The 26631-nt window shown below is 32.7% G+C and overlaps 3 protein-coding genes and 1 non-coding gene across 5 annotated transcripts; 1 reads left to right on the forward strand and 3 right to left on the reverse strand.

Annotated features, from left to right (window-relative positions):
• Positions 1–1005: 1005 nt before the first annotated feature.
• LOC123198332 (protein GLUTAMINE DUMPER 4-like) lies at positions 1006–1625 on the forward strand. Its single transcript, XM_044613021.1, has one exon. It carries the CDS (start codon positions 1165–1167, stop codon positions 1450–1452), a length of 288 nt encoding a protein of 95 aa, XP_044468956.1. The 5' UTR covers positions 1006–1164; the 3' UTR covers positions 1453–1625.
• Positions 1626–13093: 11468 nt separating this feature from the next.
• On the reverse strand, positions 13094–13174 carry TRNAL-CAG. Its single transcript has one exon. It is a non-coding gene; the product is annotated as a tRNA-Leu (tRNA).
• Positions 13175–18269: 5095 nt separating this feature from the next.
• Positions 18270–20898, reverse strand: LOC123198119 (6-phosphogluconate dehydrogenase, decarboxylating 2). Of its 2 annotated transcripts, none has more exons than XM_044612734.1 (2): positions 20874–20898; positions 18270–19855 (listed from the first exon to the last, which is right to left on the reverse strand). In XM_044612734.1, the coding sequence occupies exon 2, from the start codon at positions 19845–19847 to the stop codon at positions 18384–18386; it is 1464 nt and encodes a 487-aa protein (XP_044468669.1). In that variant the 5' UTR covers positions 19848–19855; positions 20874–20898; the 3' UTR covers positions 18270–18383. The 2 variants fall into 2 exon arrangements, with proteins under 2 accessions (XP_044468669.1, XP_044468668.1); XM_044612733.1 differs by lacking the exon at positions 20874–20898 and adding an exon at positions 20711–20863.
• Positions 20899–23102: 2204 nt separating this feature from the next.
• Positions 23103–25554, reverse strand: LOC123197215 (probable galacturonosyltransferase 9). Its single transcript, XM_044611399.1, has 3 exons — positions 25168–25554; positions 23844–25082; positions 23103–23644 (listed from the first exon to the last, which is right to left on the reverse strand). Exons 1-3 carry the CDS (start codon positions 25336–25338, stop codon positions 23369–23371), a joined length of 1686 nt encoding a protein of 561 aa, XP_044467334.1. The 5' UTR covers positions 25339–25554; the 3' UTR covers positions 23103–23368.
• Positions 25555–26631: the final 1077 nt, after the last annotated feature.

Consider the following 26631-nt stretch of genomic DNA (forward strand, 5'->3'; position numbering starts at 1 on the left):
CTATTGATTTCTTGGTTCACATGATCCTCCTTCTAAATGTCACATGATACACTACTAATAAAATGAGTCCATAATTCAATTTATAATATTTAGATTCTCGATAAACCAATCAACCGTAAACCTAAAGTGGATAACATATACTAGATTGGAGTCGATATGTGGTATCAACCTATAAATAACTAAATATATTGAATGGGTGTTTGGTTCGAGATAATTTGTGATTATTTTAATAATTTATTTTTTATTATTAGCATTATCTTGTTTGATTTTTTTGTTGATAAAAAGTTTTTGGTGATATTATTTAGTTAAGTTGATGTAATGAGTAATATGATTATCACCTTCATATTAGATATTAAAATCTTAATCTTATTATAATTTTAACCTACTTATTAATTTTTAGTGTAGAATTACTCTCATTTCTAATTAAAATAATATTAATCTCAACTATCAAATTTAATAAATTTTATTATTCGAAAATATGATAAATTTAAAAATAATTTAATTAATTAATTTTATTATTTGGTAAAATGAGAAAAGTCCCAATATATTATTAACATTGGAAAAAGTTTACAACATATAAAAAAATTATATTTTATCGTAAAACAAGTTAACAAAACAGAATTCTAATTTATTACTAATAATATTAAATAAAATAATATTTTATTATTATTATTAATTAACCAGTACAATTATTTATATATGTCAGTTATGTTAAACTTTGCATTAATTTATATTTAGTAATATTTAGAAATAGTAATATTTTAATTTTAGAAATATTTTATTTTTAATAATAAAAATTACTTGAAGCAAAAGCAACGTCATCGATTAAAAGCAAAAATTTCTTTAAATAAATGCTTCCAGATTTTAATTGAACAAAAAATGGAAAACCCCATTGTAAAATTGTAATTTCAGAACAATTTGGCATGGAGAATTGCCATAGCCTTGAGAGTTGCCATAATTTCTCGGGATCTGCAATTCATAGCATCAGGAGTATTTCAGAGCACGAGGAAAGAATGTTCTCCTGCGAAGCCCATTAATGTCATTTCACTTTCCCATAAATTCCCTCTATAAATTCTTCTTCTGTCATTCTCATTTCACTGCACCATTCTTTCTTCTACTTGCCGTATATTCTTCGATCGTTGAAGACAGAGAGAAAAATACAAAATGACGGCGGGAGGGAATATTTGGCAGTCTCCAATTCCTTACCTTTTTGGGGGCTTGGGCTGTGTGTTGCTGCTGATTGCATCGGCCTTGATTTTCCTAGCTTGCTCTTACAGGAAGAGCTTTGATTCTGGTGATGATCATGACCAGGAAAATCCACCTTCATTGCCATTGAAACCGCTCGATCCTGAGCCGAAGATCGTCGTCATCATGGCCGGCGATGACAAGCCCACTCACCTCGCCACACCCGCCATTTCTTCAAACACTTGCTGCTGTGATCAGCCGGTGTAAACCAGGTTCAAGAACCTGGCCAACCCGGTTTTGTGTGTATTTTTTTTCCTTTTATTTCATCTCTCTTTCATTTTTGACCTGATTCTAGTTTAAAGCTTGCGGGAAAATCTGTAAATTGATGAGCATTAGAGGATATGTATCAATAAATGTGTTTGGCGATATTTTCTTGTTCTTCCTGATTCTCCATTTTGTATTTCTTTGCAATCTTTATCACTGTTATTGGACTTAATTTGTTTCTGGGAAATCAGATTGAATTTATTAGAAGCTGATTTGTGTATAAATTCTTTCTGTGTCCCCTGCAATTATTTTTGTGGGTCTTCCATGTCACACTTCACAGATCATACATCTGTTGTCCAAGTCATTTCACTGTCACTCTAAATAGCAACATCCTGCTGATGAAAATTTCACTTTTAAAAAAGCTCATACAAAGGGCTCATTTACTTGAAGGTCTTGATCAACGGACATGTTGTTCGTGCTATATAGAACACAGGAACCACAAACAATTTCATAGCACAATGGGTCATGGGAAAACTTTAGCTGACAGTCCCCAAAACCTCAAGCCGAATCAAGGTTATGAACTCTATAGCACAACCATTTCAAGGCACAACCATGTCACTGATGAAGGTGCGCGATCCGTAGAATGAGTGCAGCGTCATGACTGTACCCTTAAATGATTTCGGCTAAGCCTCATGAGTTAAGCCGCGCAAATGTGCGGCCTTACTTCTACAACTAAGAAGTTAAGCGTGTCTGGACGAGAAAGTACCAGAATGTCTCCATTCTGTTGTTGCAACCATCCCCTGCCTTGTGGCCTTGGGGGAAGTTTAGTGGGTTCATAACTTCATAGCCAACTGTTTTAGCATGATTTAGAAACAGAGCACCAAGTTAGGCATGTGGGCATATTCCTTTCTTCACAGACCCTTTTTCATCATCTTTTTTTTTCATGCTTTCTGCTGTAATTTTTCAGCCATATATGGATCTCATAATCAACAAAAAACAATTACAAAGGTGTTTCTTGACTTTGCTTAGTGGATGCGGCGGCCTGGAAATGCAAAGAAGCTATGATGGTTATAGTTGAATAATCTCGACAAAAAAGGAAGTGGGTTCTGCCATTAATGGACGAAAAATTATATGATTAAAATTTCCTGTAGCAATGGGATAAATACCGAGGATATTCCAGGTCACATCTTTCTCAAACCATAAATATTACAGTTGGAAACTCAAGGTTGAAGACAGCTAGTCCTTCTAGCTTTTTTCCTTTCACAGATGAATAAATTATATGATTAAAATTTCCTGTAGCCTGAAGCAGTGGGATTATACTGAGGATATTCCAGGTAACCAAAAATATTACAGTTGAACGCTTTTGCCTTTTCCTTTCACACTAACACCCTCACCCTTCTGTCACCAAACAATAAACATGACACGCACCTGTTCGCAAGTTGGCACGGGTATGCCGATACTATGTGTGGGAAATGCATAGCGGCACTTTCAGATGGCCTCGGGAGACTCGGGAAACATGAAAACTACAATAGGCATACATAATTCAAACATGGGAGCTGGAAAAAATAGGCACAAAATGGTGATTGAGCGGGCAGGTGCGCGCATCATTTAGACAGACCGTGCACGCACCACTCGGACAGACCATGTGCCACAGGCCGCACGCGCAAGGATTCAGACAGGCTGCAACAAGCGTGTGCAAGCTCCATCCAGGCAAGCTGTGAAATTTGGTCCAGGCAGAAAAACAAACTTGTGGGCTTTGCTTTTTGGGCGACTTAAAGATCCAAAACTTGTCATTCTAAGCACCACACAAGTGGCCCAGACCCTGACCAAGTCAAAGGAGGAGTAGCACTCCTCCACTTGTGCAGGAAATATCTCATGAAGCCTAGAGTGCGCACCAAACAATGAAGTGTGAACAGGAAAACGTGGCTAGATAATCCTTGAAGGCAAGTGGCAATTTTTCATTAAAACACGTCTCATAATGTATAGAAGTGCTTAGGATAATGCTTAGGTGGTTGGGGATGTTAACCACATATGATGCTATAAATTAAGGGTTGTGTAAGGCAAAGAAGTGTGGAAAAATCATTTGCAAACTTGTAAATCCTTGAGTTAATAAATAGGTTGGGTAATTTTCACGTACATTGAGCATTATATTTTTTACATTTCGTAGTGTGTGTGAGTGCTTTTCGAGTACTAAATGCAAAACTTAGTGCCATTATAAGGCACAAAATTTCATATTTACGTATAGCCTTTTGACACCTTCCTATGTTCCTGACCAACCCTTACCACGTCCCTCTTTTCGTCAACCCATGCCACACTACCAACCCCTCAATTCACTTTCTCTCTCATCCTTCATCTTTCCCTCTTTCTATCGCATGTGTTGTTGGCCCCCGCCGTCCTCTCTTTGTCACGATTTCACTTTATAGTAGATGACAACCTTAACTTAATTGAATTATCGATGACAAATGAAATTATGACGAAAGTGAGAATTAGTGGGGGTTGAAACTTGTGACAATGGTGAGATTGTAGTTGTGGTGAAAGAATAATGACAACAACTAGGGTTTGTAAAAAATAATAGACCTATATACAAGTTTTGAAACCTATTTAAAAGTTAAATTATCATATGTAAAGTGTTTGGATTTAATATGTAAAAGATTTATTTTTTAATTTTTTTTAAAGAATTATGGATGATAAAGTAACTATTTTATTTTTACACAATTTTGTTTTTAAACAAACTTTAATTTTAAATGGAAAAACGATATTTGAACCATTAGGGGTGAAAAGGGTTTTTAGAAAAAACCTTGGGTGGACAAAGGTAATTTACCCACTCCATTATTGGTCACTAACCGTGCTCAGTTTAAAACTTCCAGCGCCAGCCACTGGTTTTGGCACTGTTGCTCCTTCTATTATTATACATTATCATATCCATATAAAGCCCTATTCAGTCGCCTCAGAATTTCATAAAAAGCAACCCTGAAGAATATGTTGAAAAATGTTGAAAATTTTTATTGATATGATAATAAATATGGGTTGGTGGACGCGGTGGCTCGGAGACGTAAACAAACTTTGTTTATCATTGTAAGGTTGAACATGAATTTGAAGATTTCAGAAACTAAATAAATAAGTCGCCATATATGTATATATTTATATGTTACTTTTTATTCGTTGTTGTTTGTTTGTTTGTGTATGAAGAAGCACACAGGAATTGTTATCAATCTCCTAAACTTGCACTTCCAACTACATTAAACGTTTTGGAATTGCGTTAAAGAGTGGTTTGGGTAGTAAAGAGATGGACTTATAAGGTAGACAGTTTGAATTCAAGTCCACCTGTGGTATATTAAAATAATACTTTTAACTTACATAGTTTAATGGTTGCGAGGTTAATAATTGAATCTAAGGTTTAATTTTTTCGGTGTGTTTGGTTTGGCACTAAATTAAAAATGTGTTGGAATTAATCATGGGACCTGGAAACAACTCACCTTCTGGTGGTGTTAATGGCGGATTGGGGCATTGGAACTCTCCGGTTCCTTACCTATTTGGTGGGTTGGGAACCATGCTGGGGCTCATTGCCATATCTTTGATAGCTCTGGCTTGTTCTTATCGAAAATTTGCCACAAATTCCTCTGGCGGTGATCATCATGATCAGGGTGAATCAGTGAAGCAAGTAGTTGACATGAAGTTGGAGATGGAGCTCAAGATGGCTGTCATCATGGTTGGCGATCGGCCACTAGATTCAAAGTTTCACCTATTTATGCTAGTCGGTTCAGCTCCGAAAAAAACTTTATGATTTTGCTGATTAGGAATCTCTTTGACAGTGGGAGACTTTTACAATGTGAAATCAAGAACGTAAAAGGTGTAGAACAAAGCAACCTGATTCTTAGTGAGGTAGTGAATCTGAAGAATGCGTTTAAGTGACATTCTAGCTAACTAGCTTTACAATATACAAATCCTGGATTCCATTCAACAGCTAGGGCAGCAAAGTAATGGGAATGTCTTCCCTTAACAATAAAGTATATGAACTATAAGGAAAAATGACCCCTGGTATCTTATATATTAATGAAGACTGAATTGACTTTCACGGCTAGCTTCTTAATTTGAGACTCCTGTCCATGACCCTTCAGCACATGAAAGAACAGGCAGCCAAAGGTCAATTTATCTGCCCTATATCACGAATTGCTGGTGATTTCAGAGAGCGATTATAATATTTTGATCCAATATCTTGGTCCACTGTTTGATTACCAACTCATAGACAATTTAACTAATGTTATTTTAGTATCTTAAATTATATGAAATACATATACAAACTTAACATCTTTTATATATTTTATCAATATAGAATAAATTGATAGCATTAGAATTTTTCTGACCTGCAAACTTTTTTCTACTAATTATATGGGTTTCATCGTGAGATTACTAAAAGTTTATGCCAAGTATATTCCCTCTAAATTCCTTATAAGACCAAAATAATATTATGAGACTTTTACTTTAGACAAGTTGGTCTAAAATAAATTGATAAATAAATTCATTATGAACATTAAATAATATTATATGTATAATTTTTTATTACATAAATTTATATATATATATATATATATATATATATATATATGATATAATATCATATAATTGGGTGTTATTTTATTATTACTTTAATATCTTCTAAGTAATATCTAATTTTATAATGACATATTATATATATACCGATTTGTATACTAAAAAGTGTGTACATATAATTTTATTAATTTATTTCAAATTATCGCAGTAAAAACCACAAGATTTTTTTATATATCAACAAATCACAATTTTATTTTATTTAATATTATTATAATATTTATTTAATTTATTATTGATTTGATTTAGACCAACCTGTTGATTGGTTTCGATCCATTTCAAATATATTGGTTATGACTAAGTTTAACGTGAATTACGTGACTAATTAATAATATGCCAATAAATAATGATGGATTTTGGAATTGAACCACAACTAATGCTTCTAATTATATTAGATTTTACTATATGACTTTATCTTGTTATCTTGAGCTTGACTAAACAAATCATGATTATCTAGTTTAATATATATGCTTTACTTGAAGGTTAAAAAAAGTCTGGATATAGGTGTGATTATGTAAAGGTTAGGTATTTAATGGCCAAGTCTTTTATAATTTGTATAGAAAAAAAGAGTCAGCTGAAAGATGTTTTTCTTATGCCACAACAATTAGTCCACAAGAACCATTTCCACTTCAACTTCCTTGAGTGGGAGAAATTTGTTGTACAAATTTTCCACTACCTAGACCCTCTTCCATTTATAATTTAATTACAATTTTGGTTGTTGAAAATCTCCGTCAACCCTTGATAGGTGGTAGAACCCAACAGATGGACGTATAGTAGGGGCAAAAAGAAATTCTAGTGGAGCGTTGAAATAAATGCGTAAAGATAGAAAAAAACATCGGATAACACTCTAGTAAACTAAACACTGGCTCAAATATTGCTTGACTAGAGCTTGACTTGCTTTCGTTAAGGAAAAACTTGATCTTTAGCTCATTGAGTTGGGAAGTTCTAGGCTCGAGCTTGAGTTTAAGATAAAAATGGTTAACTTGAGTTCGGTTCGAATATTTATTTCAAAACTTTATCTTATATAATTATTAATTATCTCTCATATTTAAAGTCGAAGAATAAGATTTTAAAAGTGTAAGTACAATATTTTAAACTTTTAAGAATTTATTAGTATTTTACTTGAGACGTGAAGTCAGTTGACTAACTAACAATAAGTTTGAGTTTGAGTTTAATTTGCAACCCTAATCTTCTTGAACAAAATAAAAGTCCCTGATTTAATTTAAATCTAGCTCGGAGAAGAAGTGAAAAAGTGGGGGTTGACATTGGTCCCTTATGTTCCCTTAGCTTTTTGATAATGGGGACATATTGAAATGTGAGAGAGATGGATAAGCATTCATGCTTGTTTCAATTTTCGCTATCTGAAAAATAATCTCTACGCCAATTCAATTATGATTGAATTTCTTTCGGAAATATTTTTTTTTTTTTGGCCACTTGTTAATATGAATAATTATTTTTTTACTTAAAATCAAACTTTTTTGATAAAAAAATATTAACATAGTATCAAGAAATGAAGTTTTTTTGAAAATTAGCATATAACCTCAAATTAAACCAAAAAAAAAATTAATATCCAAACTGCATTAAAAAATTTTGTGTTCCTCTTTTTCTTTCACTCTTACCCATTTCTTTCTTTGTTCTCGATTAGCATACACCACCTGTCTCTCTTCAACAACCCATCCCACACTATCAATCCCTCAATCCACTTTCGCTACCATACCACCATCTTTCCTTCTCTTTGTTGTATGTGTTGTTGGCTCCCACCACTCTCTCTTAGTCACGATTTCATGCTTCCATTGATGACAACCTTCATTTAATTGAGTTGTCAATGACAGATCTAATCACAACGAAAGAGAGTATGGTGGAGATCGAAACTCCTGACAACAATAAGATTATGACAATGGTGAAGGAGTGATGTTTGCAGCGAAAGTTTCCAAAGAATCACAAGGACTTATATGCAAGTTTTAAAGCATTTTTAAAGGTTAAATTTCCATATTTAAAACATTTAAGCCTAATACTAAAAGGAATTATTAAAAATCAAATATTATAAAACCACCCTTATCTTTGCCTTGGTAGGTTTTATATTTGATTTTATTTAAAAAAAAAAAAGAAAAATGTTACTTATGTTTTTAAAATATCTCTCAATCAAGCTGTAGGAGGAAAAATATAATTTACTCATATTCCCTAACCACTCATATATACCATGATCATTTAACAACCCACCTAACTACTCATATTCTCTCTATTGTTGTAAGAAGAAGAAGAAGAATATTATATATATGTAATTATATAATTGAATGATACTTTATTTTTAATTAAAATCATCGAATCACATAATAATATATTATTTATATATATTTTTGTATATTCAATATATATATATATATATATATATATATATAGTTTTATTATAATAATAACAATAATAATATATATTAAGTTAAAAGTGCAAGAAGAAAAGAAAAGGCCAATTGCTTAAATGCTTGAGACGGGACCCTTTTTTCTGTTATTAATTATTATTTATGTAAATAAAACTGTGTATTTATAATACATATTAATTTAAATATAAATAATAATATAATATAATGTGATTATATTATAATGTAATTATATAATTTTAAATTAAAATAAAATAATTTTTACTCAGATAATGATGTATCATTCTTAATGTTCATTATAAGTGCACACAATCTTTAAATTTTTAAATAATTTTTAGGCAAGTTACTTGACACATTTCAGTGTACCAAACCTGTGAAAAGACCATTCTCTCTATTTCTGGAAGTTCTCAAGGATCCATGGCCAACTCCACCGTCCTCCTCCTAATGGTAGCCTCACATGTCCGCCGCCCCCACACACCACCCACACCACCCCCCCTCCCCCCGGGTCTAACTGTCACATGTTGAGTTTACAAAATTTTGGTTCTCAATAAAATCATAAACCCTAAACACAAATCGGATAATATATATTAGACTATAGTTGATATATGATATCAACCTCTGAATAACTAAGTACATTGAGGGGGTATTTGGTATAAGAGGAATGTCATGTATGTGAATATTTTTTTATGCATAATTTAGATACATAGATAATGTATCATCATATAATTGAGTGTTACTTTATTTTTTATGCAAAATTATTATTTAATCATATGATGACACATCATCTATATACCCGAATTATGTATCAAAAGTATATATGTATAATTTATTGTTGGTATAATATGTGACTACCTTAAAAATCTATCTTGTATTATTAATATTATTTTATTTAATTCATCGATCGACAAAAACATTTGGGTATAATTAAAGTGACATGGAAAATAATATAATAAACACAATGATCACCATATCTATATTAGGTATTAAAAAATTTTATTCTAATTTTAACCCACTTATTAAAATTTTAAAACAAAACTACTCTCATTTTAATTAAAATGAAATGCAACCCTAGTACCAAAGATGGTTAAATTTTATTATTTGACAATATGATATATTTAAAAATAATTTAATTAATTAATTTTATTATTTGGTAATATGAAAAAAAATCCTAACATATTATTAATATTGAGAGTATTTTACAACATACACTAAAAATAATTTAACCTAAACCATATTACTTTAATTAAATATAATATTAATTTATAATCAATAATTTTTTAAATAAAATATTTTATTAGCAGTAATCAAATACTATAATTATTTATACATGTTAATTTTACTAAATTCAATATTAATTTATACCATGTAATTTATGTTGATGGTAATATTTCAATTTTGAGCAATACTATGAATACTTATTTTGAATACACATTTATATGTGTCATCATGTGATTGAATGTTACTTTATCCTTAATTTAATCATATAATAGTATATATCAAGTATGTACCTACTTAAATACTCAAAATGGATATGCGTAATTTTATTATTTAATTTTTAGTGGTTAAAGTTTGTATGGACTCAGAACTAAGGCTGGAAACGAGTCGAGCTGAGCTCGAACAGGGTCCAACTCATTTTCGACTTATTTTGGACTAGGCTCAGGTCAAGCTCATCGAACTCTCTCGATTATATGTTCGTGCTCGACTCACTTGGTAACTTTACTGTTTGTGATTGACTCGCATTAGCTTGAGTTCACACAAGTTATTCATCTCGACTCGATTATTAGGCTAAGCCTTGGGCTCACTCGGGCTTGTATTTTGAAGCCCGTTTCAAATTTTAAATTATTCAAATATATAATGATTTGTATCATATGTAACTTGCTTAAATTTTTTTTTCATTTAAGCAAGCCGAGAACCCATGTTTGGATTCGAGCTCGTAATCGTTTTTCGCTTAAAACCTAGACTTGTGTTCATGCTCGGATTCGTTTAAGGCAGGCTTGGCTTGCGCTCATTCAAGCAAAGCTCGCTTCAAATCAAGTCGTACTCGAAATATTGCCATTATCTATTAAAAGCAATAATTTCTTTAAATAAATGCTTCCAAATTTTAACAGAACGAAAAAAGGAAACCCAGAGCAATTTTGCATGGAGAGTTTCCCATAATTTCTCAGAATCTGCAATTCATAACGTCAGGAATATTTCAAAGCATGATGAAAGAATGTTCTCTGAAAATGCGAAGCGCATTAATGTCATTTCACATTCCCATAAATCCTATAAATTCTTCCACTGCCATTCTCATTTAACTGCACCGTTTCTTCTAGTACTAGCCATATTTTCTCCGATCGTTGAAGACAGAGAGACGTATAAAATGACGGCCGCAGGCAATATTTGGCTGTCTCCAATTCCTTACCTTTTTGGGGGCTTGGGCTGTCTGTTGCTGCTGATTGCATCGGCCTTGATTTTGCTTGCTTGCACTTACAAGAAGAGCTTTGATTCTGGTGATGATCATGACCAGGAAAATCCGCCTTCATTGCCATTGAAACCGCTCGATCCTGAGCCGAAGATCGTCGTCATCATGTCCGGCGACCACAAGCCCACTTACCTTGCCACACCTTGTTGCCGTGATCAACAGGTGTAAACCCGATTGAAGAACCAGGCCAACCCATTTTTTTGTGTGTATTTTTTTCCTTTTATTTCATCTTTGTTTCATTTTTGACCTGATTCTTGTTTAGAGTTTGCGGGAAAACTGTAAATTGATGAGCATTAGAGTATATAATAAATCTGTTTGGAGATATTTTCTTGTTCTTGTTCTTGTTTTGCAATTTTTATAATATGTTTCTGGGAAATAAGATTGAATTGCTTAGAAGCTGATTTGAGCATAAATTCTTTCTGTCTCCCCTGTAACTATTTTTGTGGGTCTTCCATGTCACACTTGATAAATCATACCTCTATTGTCCAAGTCATTTCACTGTCACTCTGAATAGCAATAAAATCCTGCTGATGAAAAATCTGTCTGATTGAGATGAAAATTTCCCCATTTTTAATAAACAAATTATTCTACTCAGATTCCAGCCTCATGGGAGTGCGACGACTTACAAGCTAATCGTATTTGGACGAAAAAGTATTATAAAGTTAATCGTGTTTGGACGAGAAAAGTATTATGACGGAGACGTTCTGGTGTTGCAACCATCTTTAACCTTGTGGCTCTGAGGGAAGTTTTGTGAGTTCATAGCCAGCAGTTAGAGCATGATTTCTTTGTGTCTCCCCTGTAATTATTTTTTGGGTCTTCCATATCACACTTGATAAATCATACCTCTATTGTCCAAGTCATTTCACAATCACTTTCCAAGCTAACATCCTGCTGATTTTGTCTGATTAAGATGAAAATTTCACCTTCTTAAAAAGCAAATTAAAGAGCGTCATGAATGCAACTCATAAGTTCATAAGTTAAGCGTGTTAGGAAGAAAAAAGTATTAGAATGGAGACATGCTGATGTTGCAACCATCCTTAACCTTATGAGAAGTTTTGTGGGTTCATAGCCAGCAGTTTGAGCATGATTTAGAAGAAAGAGAGCATCTAGCTAGGCATGTGGGTATATTCCTTTCTTAACAGACCCTTTTTCATCTTCTTTATTTTCATGCTTTCTGCTGTAAATTTTTCAGCCATATATAATCAACAAAAAAAAAAACCAATAAAAATGGTGTTTTTTGACTTTGCTTAGTGGATGCGGTGGCCTGGAAATGCAAAGAAGCTATCATGGTTTTAGTTGAATAATCTGGACAAAAAGGGAAGTGGGTACTGCCATTAATGGAAGAAACATTATATGATTAAAATTTTCTGTAGCAATGGGATAAATACTGAGGATATTCCAGGTCACGTCTTTCTTAAACCATAAATATAACAGTTCCTTTTCACAGATGAATAAATTATATGATTAAAATTTCCTGTAGCCTGTAGCAATGGGATAAATACTGGGGATATTCCAGGTCCCTTCCGTCTCAAACCATTAATATTACAGTTGAAAACACATGGTAGAAGTCAGCTAGTCCTCCTAGCTTTTGCCTTTTTCACAGATGAATCTACAAGGCACCAAGAATGAACCAAGTTGATCAATGAACCTGTGCATAAAATGAAAGCATCACCTTTGCCTTTTCACAGATGAAAATAAATTATATGATTAAAATTTCCTGCAGCCTGTAGCAATGGGATAAATAATGGGGATATTCCAGGTCCCTTCTGTCTCAAACCATAAAATATTACAGTTGAAAACACAAGGTAGAAGTCAGCTAGTCCTTCTAGCTTTTCCCTTTTCACAGATGAATGTACAAGGCACTAAGAATGAACCAAGTTCATCAATGAACCTGTACATGAAATGAAAGCATCACCATTACATCAGTTTAAATAGTTTTTTTTTTTTTTTTAAATGAAATTTAATGTTTAAAATAAGGAAAAAGTAATTAGTGTGACTTTGCATTATCTGATAAAGAAATTTAATGTTTAAATTATAATAATTCAAAATTAAAAGATAATTGTCAAAAATGGGATTTGAACCCATGCTCTTTCGAACCAGTTTCAGGTACTAATACGAAAGATCATAGATTCAGACCCTTAATTATTTGGTCAAAGAAATTTAATGTGATTATAATAATTTAAAAATAAAGGATAATTGTCAAGAATGGGATTCGAACCCATGCCCTTTCGGACCAGTACCTGAAACTGGCGCCTTAGACCAACTCGGCCATCTTGACTGATGCTATTGGGTTTGGCTTTATGCATATATATTAAAAACTTTAGAGGAGTCTCACATTTTCTGATTTAATCAACTTAAAAGCTTTTACACCAAAATCTTTCAAATACTATGAAATACTCTCTTCAAACTAATCATCACTAATTAAATCTTAATTTTGAAATACTGTTTTCTACATAGAAACAAGCAAATTCCCTTACGTGTTTGAATGAATTATTTTTTCCCATATGAGTTAAGGTTTGTTAGAATCATGACGATAACATATTCTAATACAAAATTAAATTTGATTTGAAAAAAGTTCAAATATAATTCAATTTAAAAGTTTGACATAAATTTAAGATTAACGAATTAAGATTTATACTCAATTTATTTGATCAAAGTTTGAATTTAAGCTTAAATCAAATCTTACGTTAATAATTTAAGTTACAAAACGTAGATAAATCTCATTTCATATTTTATTATTAGGTATTATAACCCTTCTGAATGTATCAATTTGTATGAATTTTATTTATGTATATATATATTAACTTCTTTTGTTTCCTTTATGCTAAATCCCTGATATTTAAGACAAAATTTGATCCAAGCTCCTTGAGCTCAAATTTGAGTTTGTATGAAATGAGTTAAGTTTATGTTAAAAATTAAGTTTTTTTTTGTAAGCAAATCGAGTTTAAATTGATTGAGATCAAACTTAAAATTAAACTATTTTCGAGTATAGTTTGAAGTTTAACTCGTTGATTTTAAATTGTTTATTAAAATTTAAATTAATGTTAAGTTAAATTTTATTCTAACTTGACTCAAACCAAATCTATTCTACTAATATTTTGAACAAATGAGATGACTTAGCAACTATTTATTGCTTTGGAAGGCAGACTTAAGAACCCAACCAGTAGGCCCAATGAAAAAGACTTTTTTTCATGTGGCCCATTACAATATTCAAAATGGGGACTAGCCCCTAGCCCATTACAATATTCAAATTTTATACCAGAATTTACACTCATTCTTACTCCAGATTACCAAATCTACTAGCCAATTCAGACTCTCACCATTTGCATGATTGGATCGAAAATATTGTGCCACTAAATTAAAAAAATGCATTGAGCACCATAATTTTGACTTAATTGTGATTCTACACTTTTTATTATTGGATCAAATAAATCTTATTAACTTATTTATACAAATTGACATAATAGCTTATGATTTAATGATATGACTATTTAGTGTTTTTTTTTTTACTTTCAAATCATTTAATTAAATATTCTCGTATCAAATTGTATGAAAAAATTTATATAATTTATTTATATATATAACATTACTCATATCACCTCTCTTATATATTATTTTTAATTTTTGTTTAGAAGTCAACAGATACTCTATACGTACAACCGACCAACCAACTAAAACACATCATGCTAACATCATGGACGGTGAAAATATGACAGATTTTCTCTTAATGAAAATGTGTTAATACATGTTTTTATTGTTGATGACATGGATAAGAAGGTGGTAAGTCAAATATGCAATCTTTGAAGAAGAAAACAAAGAAGGGTTCAAGTTAAAGCTTGGTGTGAAGAGATCTTAAGTGGGGAACACCCTGAATCCTGGCAGGCATTAGATTGTAAGACAGTAAAGCTCTCAGGCAACCTATTCTCTTTTCTTTTCATTATTAAAATACAATATTGATTTATTTGATGGTCAAAAAGTAATAATTAAATCAGTGGGGTGAAAATTTTCTGGAAATGGGACCAAGAAAATATAATATTTTATATAAAGAACATGAAAAATGTGAATTTCCCATATGGGAAAAGGAAGGAGAAGCATTATATAAATCTGCCAGCTAGCTGCCTGTTCTCTTTCACAATGTTTAAAAGCAACCCACGTCCTATTTTTCTATGTACTTTTTGCCGGTTTTGTTGCTGTTCATGTGATTCTCCAAAATGACTGAAATTAATTGAAAGGAAAATGAACAAAGAAAATACTCAAACAGGCTGACATTTTCTTTCAGTGTGATTTCAGAATCAAAATAAAATACATTTGTTCAGACTAAAACTAGAATGAAGATCAAAATTTCAGTTCTTATTAATCCCAGTGACAAGAAGACAGCAGCAAACTTTCTTGGGTGAAAAAGAAGACAACAAATAACGAAAGGAAAAAGTATAAAGATCTTTGGCTGGCTCACTTGAACATCCTGACCTGGAACACCAACTCCCACTTGGCTTATTATGTGCACTTTTTCAATTTGTGCCCAAAAGTGACTGGGGTGAAGACAAGAGAGTTACAGGCATGAAATGAAATACGGGTCAGAGCTGGATCTTCTTTTGTGAAATGGGTTCACCTGTTTATCTGCAAGCAAAGATCTGGCAAAAATCAAGGGATCATTTTCAGATATTCATTTACTTTAGGTAAAGAAAAATGCTTGTTAGATACAATAAGCTGTCTTTTTCCAGGGTCATTTTTTTAATCAGTAAATTAATTGTCAATAGAGAAATGCAAAGAATGCAAAATAAAGTTGATCCTGGGGACCTGGTCATCCATAAATAGGGGTTTTATGCAGTTTAACTTTGTTTTGTCATTTCATATTTAGTCCTACCTACCTCTTTCCTCCTTCTTTCCAAGCAGAAAGATGCTCTCTCTTTCTGCTCTTCAATGATCTTTATCCGTCCGAGATAAGGGTACACTTCTCTATTCTTCATCAACAATCTGTTTCTTCTAGCTCAAGAAATGGATTCTTCCAAGTACCATTTCAGCTCAGAAGGGTGTAGCAGCAGTGAATCCGGGTGGACAATGTACATCGACTCTCCCGTGCAAGAAGATGATGTTGACTGCAATAATGATGATGAAGAAGATGACGACAATTATAGTAAGAAATATACCAATATTGATGATCGAGAAGATAACAAGGAAGAGAGTGATGATTCAATGGCTTCAGATGCTTCTTCTGGTCCAAGTCATCAACAAAAAAGTGTAAATGCTGAAAGTACTCACAGCAATATACCAAGTACTTCTAAACCAGGTAAGGTTGATCAATTTAGAAAGTTCTTCTCATTCAAGAAAGACAATGAGAAAAAGAGTGGTGAAACCAGTACTAAATATAAACATAGAAATGATGCTCAGAAGAAACACTACAAATAGTGCGGAATTCAATTTGTGCAACCATCTAAAATTCTGAGTGTAGAGATGAGGCAAGTAAATGTAGTTTATCATATATCTCTTTTTACAGAATGGAAGAATATATAAATTTCATATTGAATTTTAACATCTTTCTGTATGTATTTCACACAGGAATATTTCATAAGTGCTCTATTTTCCTTTATGCCCATATGATCAGTCAAATCATACCTTGGATTAATCTCACATCCTGTAATTCAATTTTTACATCAAAATGATGTTAAGAATAATAAAGAAAACCTCTAGATCTAGGATTAATCTCACAAAGGTCTTAATCATAAGAATACAATTGTGTGCATGTGTGGCCATGTGTATTGGTGTGTGGTAAGTTATCAACCAGCAGTGCTTGATGCGCTGGAAAGAATGATGAGCATTGAGAGACAAACAAGTGGCGAATTCTCTTGTAGGTGGAATGGGGTTGAGGAAGAAGATGTGGATGATGATGATGATGTATGAAATTATGTGCATGAATGAATGGATGTACATGTGTTTGTCAGCATGGAATCAACAGAATGTATTCTGCTGGAAAGAAGAAAGATGAAGATAGAAAGACAAATGAAAACAAACATATAATGTGCATAACCATACCCACCATTGGCTGCATGTAGAACCTCTTCTTTCGTGCAAAGATGGGCTGTAAGAGCAACAGCTAGGCTCCTCAAAATATGGGCTGTATGAACACATTCAATTCAATAATAAAGATCATAGACAGAATATTCTGCTCATGCTAAAAACAAAAAGGAAATGAGAGAAAAATAAATTTGGGCGTGTTATGGAAGACAGATAACAACAGAAATAAAAAAAAGGGATATCATAACTTCATTGATTTATCTTCCTCATGCTAATCTCTTGTAACTGTTCTTTCATTAAAGCCCCCATAAGGTTAAAAGGAACTGTAGCAAGTCAAAAAAGGTGTTCTTCATTGTCGTCAAAGCTATAAATAAAATCATGGTAACCTTACTGATTTCTGCAGCTCTTAGTAGCTTCCTAACCATGTACCAAATGTGTATCTAGATTTGAGATTACTGTTCACTATTTGGTAAAGAAGATACAAAGGGGCCACCCGGAAAATGAAATTATGGTACTGCCAATATGACTAAAAGTTGTTCGAATAAATACATACATACATACATACATACATACATATACACACACACACACACACACACACACACACACACATATATATAAATATATATGTATATGCATGTATGTATATGTATGTGTGTACATATATATATATATATATATATATATATATATATATATCAAGTTTCAAAACATAGGAATGATACTAGTAGAAGAGGAAAAGTATTTTACTTTGAAGGGCATGAGTGTGAGTGATTTGCAATTTAGGCTCTTGTCACCATGATGGGATGTTAAAACCCAATGCAGCATCAAGTAAAATGGGAAAACAATGAACATTTTTGTTGGTAATCTGATCAAAGTACTTCAAATTTAATAAATGTATGTGTATTTATAATGAGTACTAACTTGGATATCAACAATAATGTGCATAATTTTAAATTAAAGATAAAAGTAACACTCAATCATATGATAACACATAATCATCGATACTTATTATAAATGCACACAACATTATTCTTTCAAAACGAGGCAACAATTACATAGTAAATTCCATTCACACTACAAATGTGAAATACAAACAACTTCGAGAAGTTGAATGGTAGCAGAGATCAATCCTGTCCGATGGCCAAAATGGGTTTAGCCGTGACCTTGACCAGATTTGTCACTAGTTCTAAGTCATATCAGTCGGTCCAGGCTTTAAAACACTTTGTCTAAAGACATAAACTAAAGATTAATCTGAATGTGAAGACATGGCAAAAATATCAAATCTGCCAAAATACAACCACAAAAAAAAAAAAAAAAAAAAAGAGAAGTATTTTCAAAGAAATTTGACCAATCATGCAAAGATATAATTTCACCAAACAGTGGTGATGCAAGCTCTGCCCAGTTATAAGCTGGGGCAGAAATTATTATTACTGAAAAGAGTTTTGATTAAGCAGAAATTATCAGGAGAAGATTTATTTTTTCAAGTTTTTGGCAATCTTGAACCACTCTGTATGGAAGGAACCCTCAACATCGGTCCTCTCATACGTATGAGCACCAAAATAGTCTCGTTGAGCTTGGACCAAATTTGCAGGCAATCGCTCCCTTCTGTATGTGTCAAAATACGCAAGACTGGCAGACATACCCGGGGTGCTAACGCCAGAGTTAATAGCAAGGCATACAACTCTTCTCCAGGCAGACTGCCGATCAATGATTTCTTTTGCAAACTCTGGGTCCACAAGAAGGTTTGCTAGATCAGCGTTCCTATCATATGCCTTCTTGATTCTGTCAAGGAACACAGCTCGAATAATGCAACCACCCTTCCATATCCTAGCTAGTTCTCCCAACTTCAAGTCCCATCCCTTTTCAATACTCTTTGCACGGATAAGATTCATCCCCTGTGCATAACTGCATATCTTAGATGCATAAAGAGCCTGCCTCACATCATCAATCAATTTCTTCTTGTCCACAGCTTGGTCAGCAAGAATATCACCAAAGCCACCTGACTTGAAGACTTTGGCAGCTTCAACTCTTTCCTCCTTTAACCCACTAAGAAACCTTCCATCCAAAGAAGCAGCAATTGTTGGAGCTGCAACAGATAAATCAGCAGCTTGCTGTACAGTCCACTTGCCAGTACCTTTCATACCGGTCTTGTCCAAAACCTTGTCAACCAAGTATCCATCTCCCTTGTCATCCTTTATTCCAAAAATATCAGCGGTAATTTCAATCAAGAAGCTAAGAAGCTCGCCTTTGTTCCATTCAGAGAAAACACCTTGCAATTCCTCATTTGACAACTTTCCAATGGATTTCAGCACGTCATAAGCCTCAGCAATCAGTTGCATATCACCATATTCAATTCCATTATGAACCATCTTGACAAAATTACCAGATCCACCTTTGCCGATGAAAGTCACACAAGGGCCACTGTCGGGAACCTGAGCTGCAACCTTGAGAAGAATGTCTTCAATGTGCTTGTAAGCCTCAAAAGACCCTCCAGGCATCAAAGAAGGACCATTTCTTGCACCCTCTTCACCACCTGAAACTCCCATTCCAAGGTAAAGCAAACCCAATTCAGCCATGGCTTTCTGTCTTCTCTCAGTGTTCTCATACCATTCATTACCACCATCAATAATGCAATCACCTTTCTCCATGTATGCTGACAGAGTCTTTATGGTCTGGTCGACAGGTGCCCCAGCTTTAACAAGCATGATAATTACCCGTGGTTTTTGAATTGAATTAACAAAAGCTTCTGGATCATGGAAACCATATACAGGAAGATCTCCCTCCTTTTTAGCTCGTTCAACAGTCTCATCAACTTTGGAGGTAGTTCGATTATAAACAGAAATGGGAAAGCCTTTCTCAGCAATGTTGAGGGCCAGATTTTGGCCCATGACTGCCAGACCAGCAAGGCCTATTCTTGTAAGTTTGGTCTCAGCCATATCTTCCCCTGTTCAACATTTGACATTACCAATGAGAGAAGTTCCAAAAAATTGGTACATAAACACAAGAAAAAGGAAAAAAAAAACCCAGATCCTTGGAGAAAAATTTGATCGAATTCCTATATCTTTGTGTGCAATAAAAGTTTACTATTATTATTAAATGATGATGTTATGAAAAGATACCGTCTTTTAAATGATAGATACCAAGACTAAATTCCCAGATTTGTAGTGGATTGTGTAGAGGAAAATATATACAAGATTTGACAGCAAAATAATAGTGCAAATTTTTCCTCAGAAATTGTCAAATGGTGAAACTATATAAAGAATAAAGAATATTAGTTTGGTATTTAGATCAAAAAAATGACAAAACGATTATACTTCAGAGAGGATCAAATTCTCTTCCTTAATATATAAGACCTACCGATTCATGAAAGGAATAATCAAACTTCTAAACACAAACAGAGATAATTCAGAAAGGTGCAAAAGGATCTCCAGATGATATTACAGTTAGACGATCATAATCAGGAAAAATATTATTTAATTAATGGAATTACATGAAATAATGATTCATAAGAAATAACGATCTAGATATCATAAGAAATAAGGATCTAGATACAAGTGCCAAACAAAATTGATGCTGAAAACATACTGCAAACCAGATTCACCAGCAAGATAAGAAAAAAAAAAAAAAAACAAGTGAAGTTTCAAAATAAACAAAGAGCTAATTCAGATCGGCAACTTCAAAAGATAACCGAAAAACAATATTTCTTTCTTCTAACCCAGAAATAATAGAAAAAAAAAATAGATCTACATCGGCTTATTAACGTAGAAGAACAACATAAAAAGAGTTGAAAATTCCAAACCTGAAACTCGGAACTTGTTTAAGGAAAACAAAAGAGAAATTTGATGAAAGTAAGATCTGGGATTTGGAGAGGACAGAGTGTAAATATATACAATAATGACAGATGAATTGAAATGACAATGTGAAAAACAAGAAAAAGAAGAAGAGTCGAAATTGGGACTTACCGTAATAAATAAAAAAAATACCAACTCTTTTCAACTCAAGATGATCTTACAAAGACAAGACACAGAAGAACCTCTCTGTGGCAGGTCAAATTTGGCTTCTTCAACAATGTTTTCTTCTTGCCACGTCGTCTGGTTCTCCGACAACATGTTGATGTGGCCAAATCATTTGACCCTCATTTTTCTCTACCTGTTTTTTTATTTTAATATTTAATATTTATATAAAATTTATTATTAATATTGATAATAGCACCCTGTTCTTGACTTATTTTTATTTTTAAACTCTAAACCAAATCAGAATCGATAAATCCAGCCTGATTTTTATTTTCAAACCCTAACTCTAATAAAACAACACATTCATTATCAATAATCCATGAATCATACCATTAACTGGAAAAAATAATTCATCTACTCTCAACAATTCATGTTTGAGTTTTATGTGATTTGATTTTTAAATTAAGGGTTATAAAAGTTAGTTCATAGATGAACAGTCGGCACAATGTGAAAGAGTCATGCTTCTAACAATAATGAAAGGCTATTTTTGAAACTCAATAGCTATTGTGGTATAAATATTTAAGCTTCCAAATGTGTTATATTTTTGTATTAACTTTCATTTTTTATGGCAAAAATTTAAATATCCCTATTTTTTATTTTTAATTTTTCGTTTTTATGTGAAGTTGGAATTATAGGTTGATATTTGAGATATCTGTTTTTTTCTTTATTAATTATATTTATATTTTATATAGTTAGATTTGTAATTTACATATTATATTATTTTTTAAGGTGGGAGACACAATAATGGACCTTTGAGATTTTTTATACTAGACCTTATTAATAATTTAATTATAATTATATTTTTATAGTGAAAAAAAAAAATCTTTGATTAATTTGTTTGAAAGTTAGTTTATTAATATTTATCTTTATACCAATTACATTAACTTCGGAGTAGATGAAAGAAGACTTTCAATGGTTAGGTGAGCCACCAATTCCCTCTGCCATTTTCCTCTTCCATTTCTTCAAAATCTTTTGCTACCTAATGTCTAATACGTTGTAAAATGCGAAACAGACTTCTTTAGAATAGTAGAAGTTCCATTTTCTGGCTTAGATTCAGATTCATGGCTTCTTCATCTTTGAACAAAGTTCAAACAACTGTTCCATCTCCCTAGACATATTGCCTGTGTAATCTTGAAATAATCGAAGTTTCAGATTTCGGAATCCATCCTACAAGTAGGGTTGGTTGGAACTTGGAAGAAACTCAGTGACCAAACTAAAGAACATGCCATTACTACCACAAAATAAATGGGTAAAGAGAATCTGGGATAGAAAATTTCTCTGTAATATGGCATTTTGACAATGCATCAATCATAACCAGCTGAACATAAACTGCTGCAGATTGATGACCAATAGATATAAACCAGTTGTTGCATAGCCTTATTTGAAGCTTATAATATGCCTTTCAAACCCAGTTCATTATGTTTGGGAGGATTTTCATAGGAAGAACAATTAGGCAGTTACTAAGCTGTGAGTTACCAAAAGCTCTAACCAGATATACAAGGCATTGACGGAAAATCTGGCTGCAAGTATGCACACGACATGACACAAACCAATATATGCAGAATGCACACAAGCACATAATCAACAATCAGATGAGCTCAACCTCCTTCCCTTACCAGCTACATCCCAGTCAACAAACATTTTCAGTGGAACAAACATGTATGCCTGTCTAGCCATGGCAGATTACGCTACCAAACAACATGCATATGAACCTAACTTGAAAAGTACACTTACACATATCCCACTACAGACTTACTCTATCAGATAACACCACAAATTAAACCACTGATATGAAGCAAAAAAATCCATAAATTTAGTTGAGGAACTTATGGCTCCAAGACATGGAGTTCATGGTTATAATTGCTTAACACATCAAACAATGCCCAGCATTCCATCCGACAAATTAAACTAGTGGCAGCTATGTAATGATGATCACACAACTATACAGCAGTACACAAGAACTCTAATATGCTATGGGAATATCTTTAGAGGCAATTTTATACATCTAGCTTGAGATAATGGAGTCATTAAGATATGTACATATCAAGATTTTGTAATGATATAACGTCAGAAGAATATAAAATTGCCCAATTAGGCGCATATGCATGTCAAAATTTTCTAATCTACATGTCAAACAATATAAAATTGTTTTGCCAAGAAACTAATTTTAAAAGCAAAAAAAAAAAAATCTGCTTTTATATAATTCAGTTTGATTTGTTACAATTTATGCTGGGCAATATTATAACTAACAAACATAAATTAAGAACGATCAAAATCGTTTCTACTTGTGGAAGAAACACAACACCACCACTAAGCTTTGATCAGAAGGTTACAACAAATAAATGAGAAGAAAAATTTGTAAGGATATGGGAAACCAACTATAAACAATCACAATAGCTCTATTGGTGTGCTACCTGATCAATAAGAACCCTAGGAGTGCTCACTTAGAAGCCAAAATTGCACACCTGAACAAACTCCATATCATTATCCACATATTTAGTCCAGAGATTCTTATACTGATTCAGAGCAATATCAAGCCAAGGTTTCATGTTTCCACTGTAATGAATAACAGCAGCTTTGTTGATATCATCCATGCTAACACTTGGATTGTACCCAAGTCCAAGCACATGCCAGGATTTGTCCAATGACTTGGTTGATGAGTAGAAAGTGATGAGGCCTGGCGGAAGGGTAGCCAATTTCCACAGAGTACGATCTTCATTCTGATGATAACACAAAAAATCATGGATATTTAAATTAATTGATTATTAGAGTCACAGTGTGAATGAATTTTATTAGGCTATTCAAAAGCAAAAGAAGAATAAGAACTTTATTTTTTCTGGAAAAAATGCTGTGTGCTCTGTAATAATCTCAACCATTTAAAAAAATCTGTACTTCAGTTAAAAGTAGAGGTATACTTACCAAGTTCTGCCAGTAATGGTATTGCTCTGTGCATTTCTCACGCCTCCAAGCGTCTAGATCAAAAATATTCATCCCATATGCCCAAGCACAAGCCTTGGGATTAAACCTCTCCTTGATCAGGGGATGTGAAAAATTCAAATATTGAGAATAACGGCGAAATGAACCAAAGCAGGTCTCCACAGCTCCATTCACCTTGCCATCCAAATCAATGTTCCACAACCCAGTCAAGTCCCTCTGAACTACCACATCATCATCCAAAAACAAAATCTTATGTAGTTTTGGATACATTTCTGGTAAATAAAACCTAAGATGATTCAACATTGACAAGTACTTGGGATTCCTAGATTTCATGTTATTCACATCTTTTGTCGCATTTTCCACCCCATTCTCAGCATAAATTTTCTGCTTTTTAAGTGACTCAAGCTGCCTTAACACAGGCACATAAGAAGAATTCAAGAAGGCATAATCCTCAACTGCTTTCACCTCAACATGTGCACCGCCTTCAACAGGCCTCATCTTGAACCAAACTTTCATAGCTGCAACATTCATTCTATCAGTAACCACATGAAAAACATGCCTCCATGGTTCTCGCGCATTCTTCACCACAGACCTCACCACCACTGACACAGCAATCACATTATCAGAAAATATAGCATAATGATATAAAGTGGGGTCCTCAAACTCTGGACTAGGCTCCTCATCCTGATATTTCTCTGGATGCGAAATCCTCTCCTCCACAAGTCTCATTGCCAAACAATGCAAACTCTTTGGCACTGATTTAGCAGAAATAAAACTAGCCAAAGCCCCATTTTTCTTCGCCTTAACCAGCAATTCGTTAACAGCAAAAATGGTATCTTTCAACTTCTGAATCTTCAACTGATTATCATAACTCTCTTTAGCTTCACCAATCAATAATCTAGCAAATTTGACCTTATCCTTGACTTCCTTCTCAAATTGCCTCAACACATCCTCATCAACAGCACCCTCAGGCTCAAAAAGAGAAGCTTTGTAAGTGGGTTTGAGAGAAAGATCGGAAAAGTTCCGAGCCAAATCATCAAACATCTTCAATTGCCTAGAAATATCCAACTTTAACTTCCGGGCATACGCCGCATATGCATTAACTAAAGCAATATGATCATTGGCTTGTTTATGAATCAAATCTAACCTCGTCTTAAGTGGATCAGATTTCAATGCTAAAAAGGTTCGTTGAACATATGCATTACCAACACTCGGAAGCGCCTATTCAGAAATTTCACGAAATTATTATCCAAATTAGAAATAGTAAATAGAAAGGGCAATGAAAGAGAAAGTGAAGAGAACTCACAGGGTCGTGATGAGAAGTGGAGGGATGAGTGGTGAGAATGACGGAGAGAGTAGCAAGGAAAAGAAGAGAGAACATGGCGGAGACAAAGATCCGGTAAGAGAAAAAGCCACGTAAGCCCATACCAAGTCCACCGCCTCCTGCTCCTCGGCCTCCTCTGATGGCCACCGCCATTGGGTTTCGAGATCTGACCGTTAACTAGCTGGAGTGGAAATACTGAGATCTGAGAGTGTAACAGAAGAGTTCAAAGGGGAAAATCAGATTTATAGTAGCTTTGCCGGTGGATGTACTGAGATTGATTACGCGGTTTTTATATATATATATATATATAAACGAAATAAGAATGGGAAGCGAAATAAAAGGATAAGGTTGACTCCGGATCAAGTTTATTCGAACTCTAGAGTAAATGAATGAGTCTGCTGCAATGATACTGACAGTAAAGATGGATTAGTTTGAGTAATATTTTATTATCAAAATAAAAAAATAATTTTAAAGATATATTATTTAAAGATTATTAGATATAAATAATTATTATTTTAATAAAATTTAATAAGTATAAATAATTATTGTGTTTGATTAAAAATAATAAAATAATATTAATAAATTATTTTACTTAAATATCTTTTAATATAAATATTTTTAAATATTTTTTTATTATTTATTATATTATTAAAAATAAATTTATTTTTTCTCAAAAAATTAATAAATAATAATATAATTATAATAAAATCAAAATTATCTTGCTAATCTTTTAATATCTACAGTGAAAATGGTAATTATAGTATTACCTATATTACTTGTTGCATTAGCATTAGTAATAGAAAATTAATATATTTTTTTATTACTAACAAACCAAACAAATTAATAAAAGATAAACTATCAAGATAATAAAAGATAAATTCTCAAAGTAATCTTTAAATTCTAGAACCAAACGACTTGTAAGGGTTTACCATTATTGAGCTAGATTTCGAGAGATGTTTAATTTGTTAAACTTATAAGTATAAAAAAAATATTTTTTATAAATTACAATGATATTATTTTAATTAATACATTTCAAAACGATATTGTTTTAGTTTTTTTTTTTTTTTTTGTTATAGTATCAAATTAAGTTTAAACTCAATTTATTTCAATATTATAATAAGCTTAAACTCGATTCTCTTCGAGCGAGTTGAACTTGAGTTGGTTTAAGAACAATTCAATTTCTCTTAAACCGAGTCAAATTTAAATTAGTTTAAACTTAAATTTAACTCGATTCGAATCTATCTTTAAAATGATAACCAAAAATTAGTTATCACCTCATTTTTGTACAACTTTTTTTTTATGGCAACACTTTAAAAAAGTATCACTCACACCCCAAATCCGTATGCTCCTCTCAAATTGTAATTAAATTTAGCAAATTATTTAAGGCAAAGGACTATTTCTCATCCAAGTTTAGTTTAATTTTAAAAATACGCCTATGATAATTGA

Source organism: Mangifera indica, chromosome 15, assembly GCF_011075055.1.
Source record: "Mangifera indica cultivar Alphonso chromosome 15, CATAS_Mindica_2.1, whole genome shotgun sequence".
Lineage (NCBI taxonomy): Eukaryota > Viridiplantae > Streptophyta > Magnoliopsida > Sapindales > Anacardiaceae > Mangifera > Mangifera indica.

Coding starts and splice junctions, on each gene's coding strand:
- LOC123198119 (XM_044612734.1), bottom strand. CDS start 19,847: ATGGCTGAGACCAAACTTACAAGAATAGGCCTTGCTGGTCTGGCAGTC.
- LOC123198332 (XM_044613021.1), top strand. CDS start 1,165: ATGACGGCGGGAGGGAATATTTGGCAGTCTCCAATTCCTTACCTTTTT.
- LOC123197215 (XM_044611399.1), bottom strand. CDS start 25,338: ATGGCGGTGGCCATCAGAGGAGGCCGAGGAGCAGGAGGCGGTGGACTT. Junction 25,083..25,167: donor CCACTTCTCATCACGACCCT/GTGAGTTCTCTT, acceptor ATTTCTGAATAG/GCGCTTCCGAGTGTTGGTAA. Junction 23,645..23,843: donor ACCATTACTGGCAGAACTTG/GTAAGTATACCT, acceptor TGTTATCATCAG/AATGAAGATCGTACTCTGTG.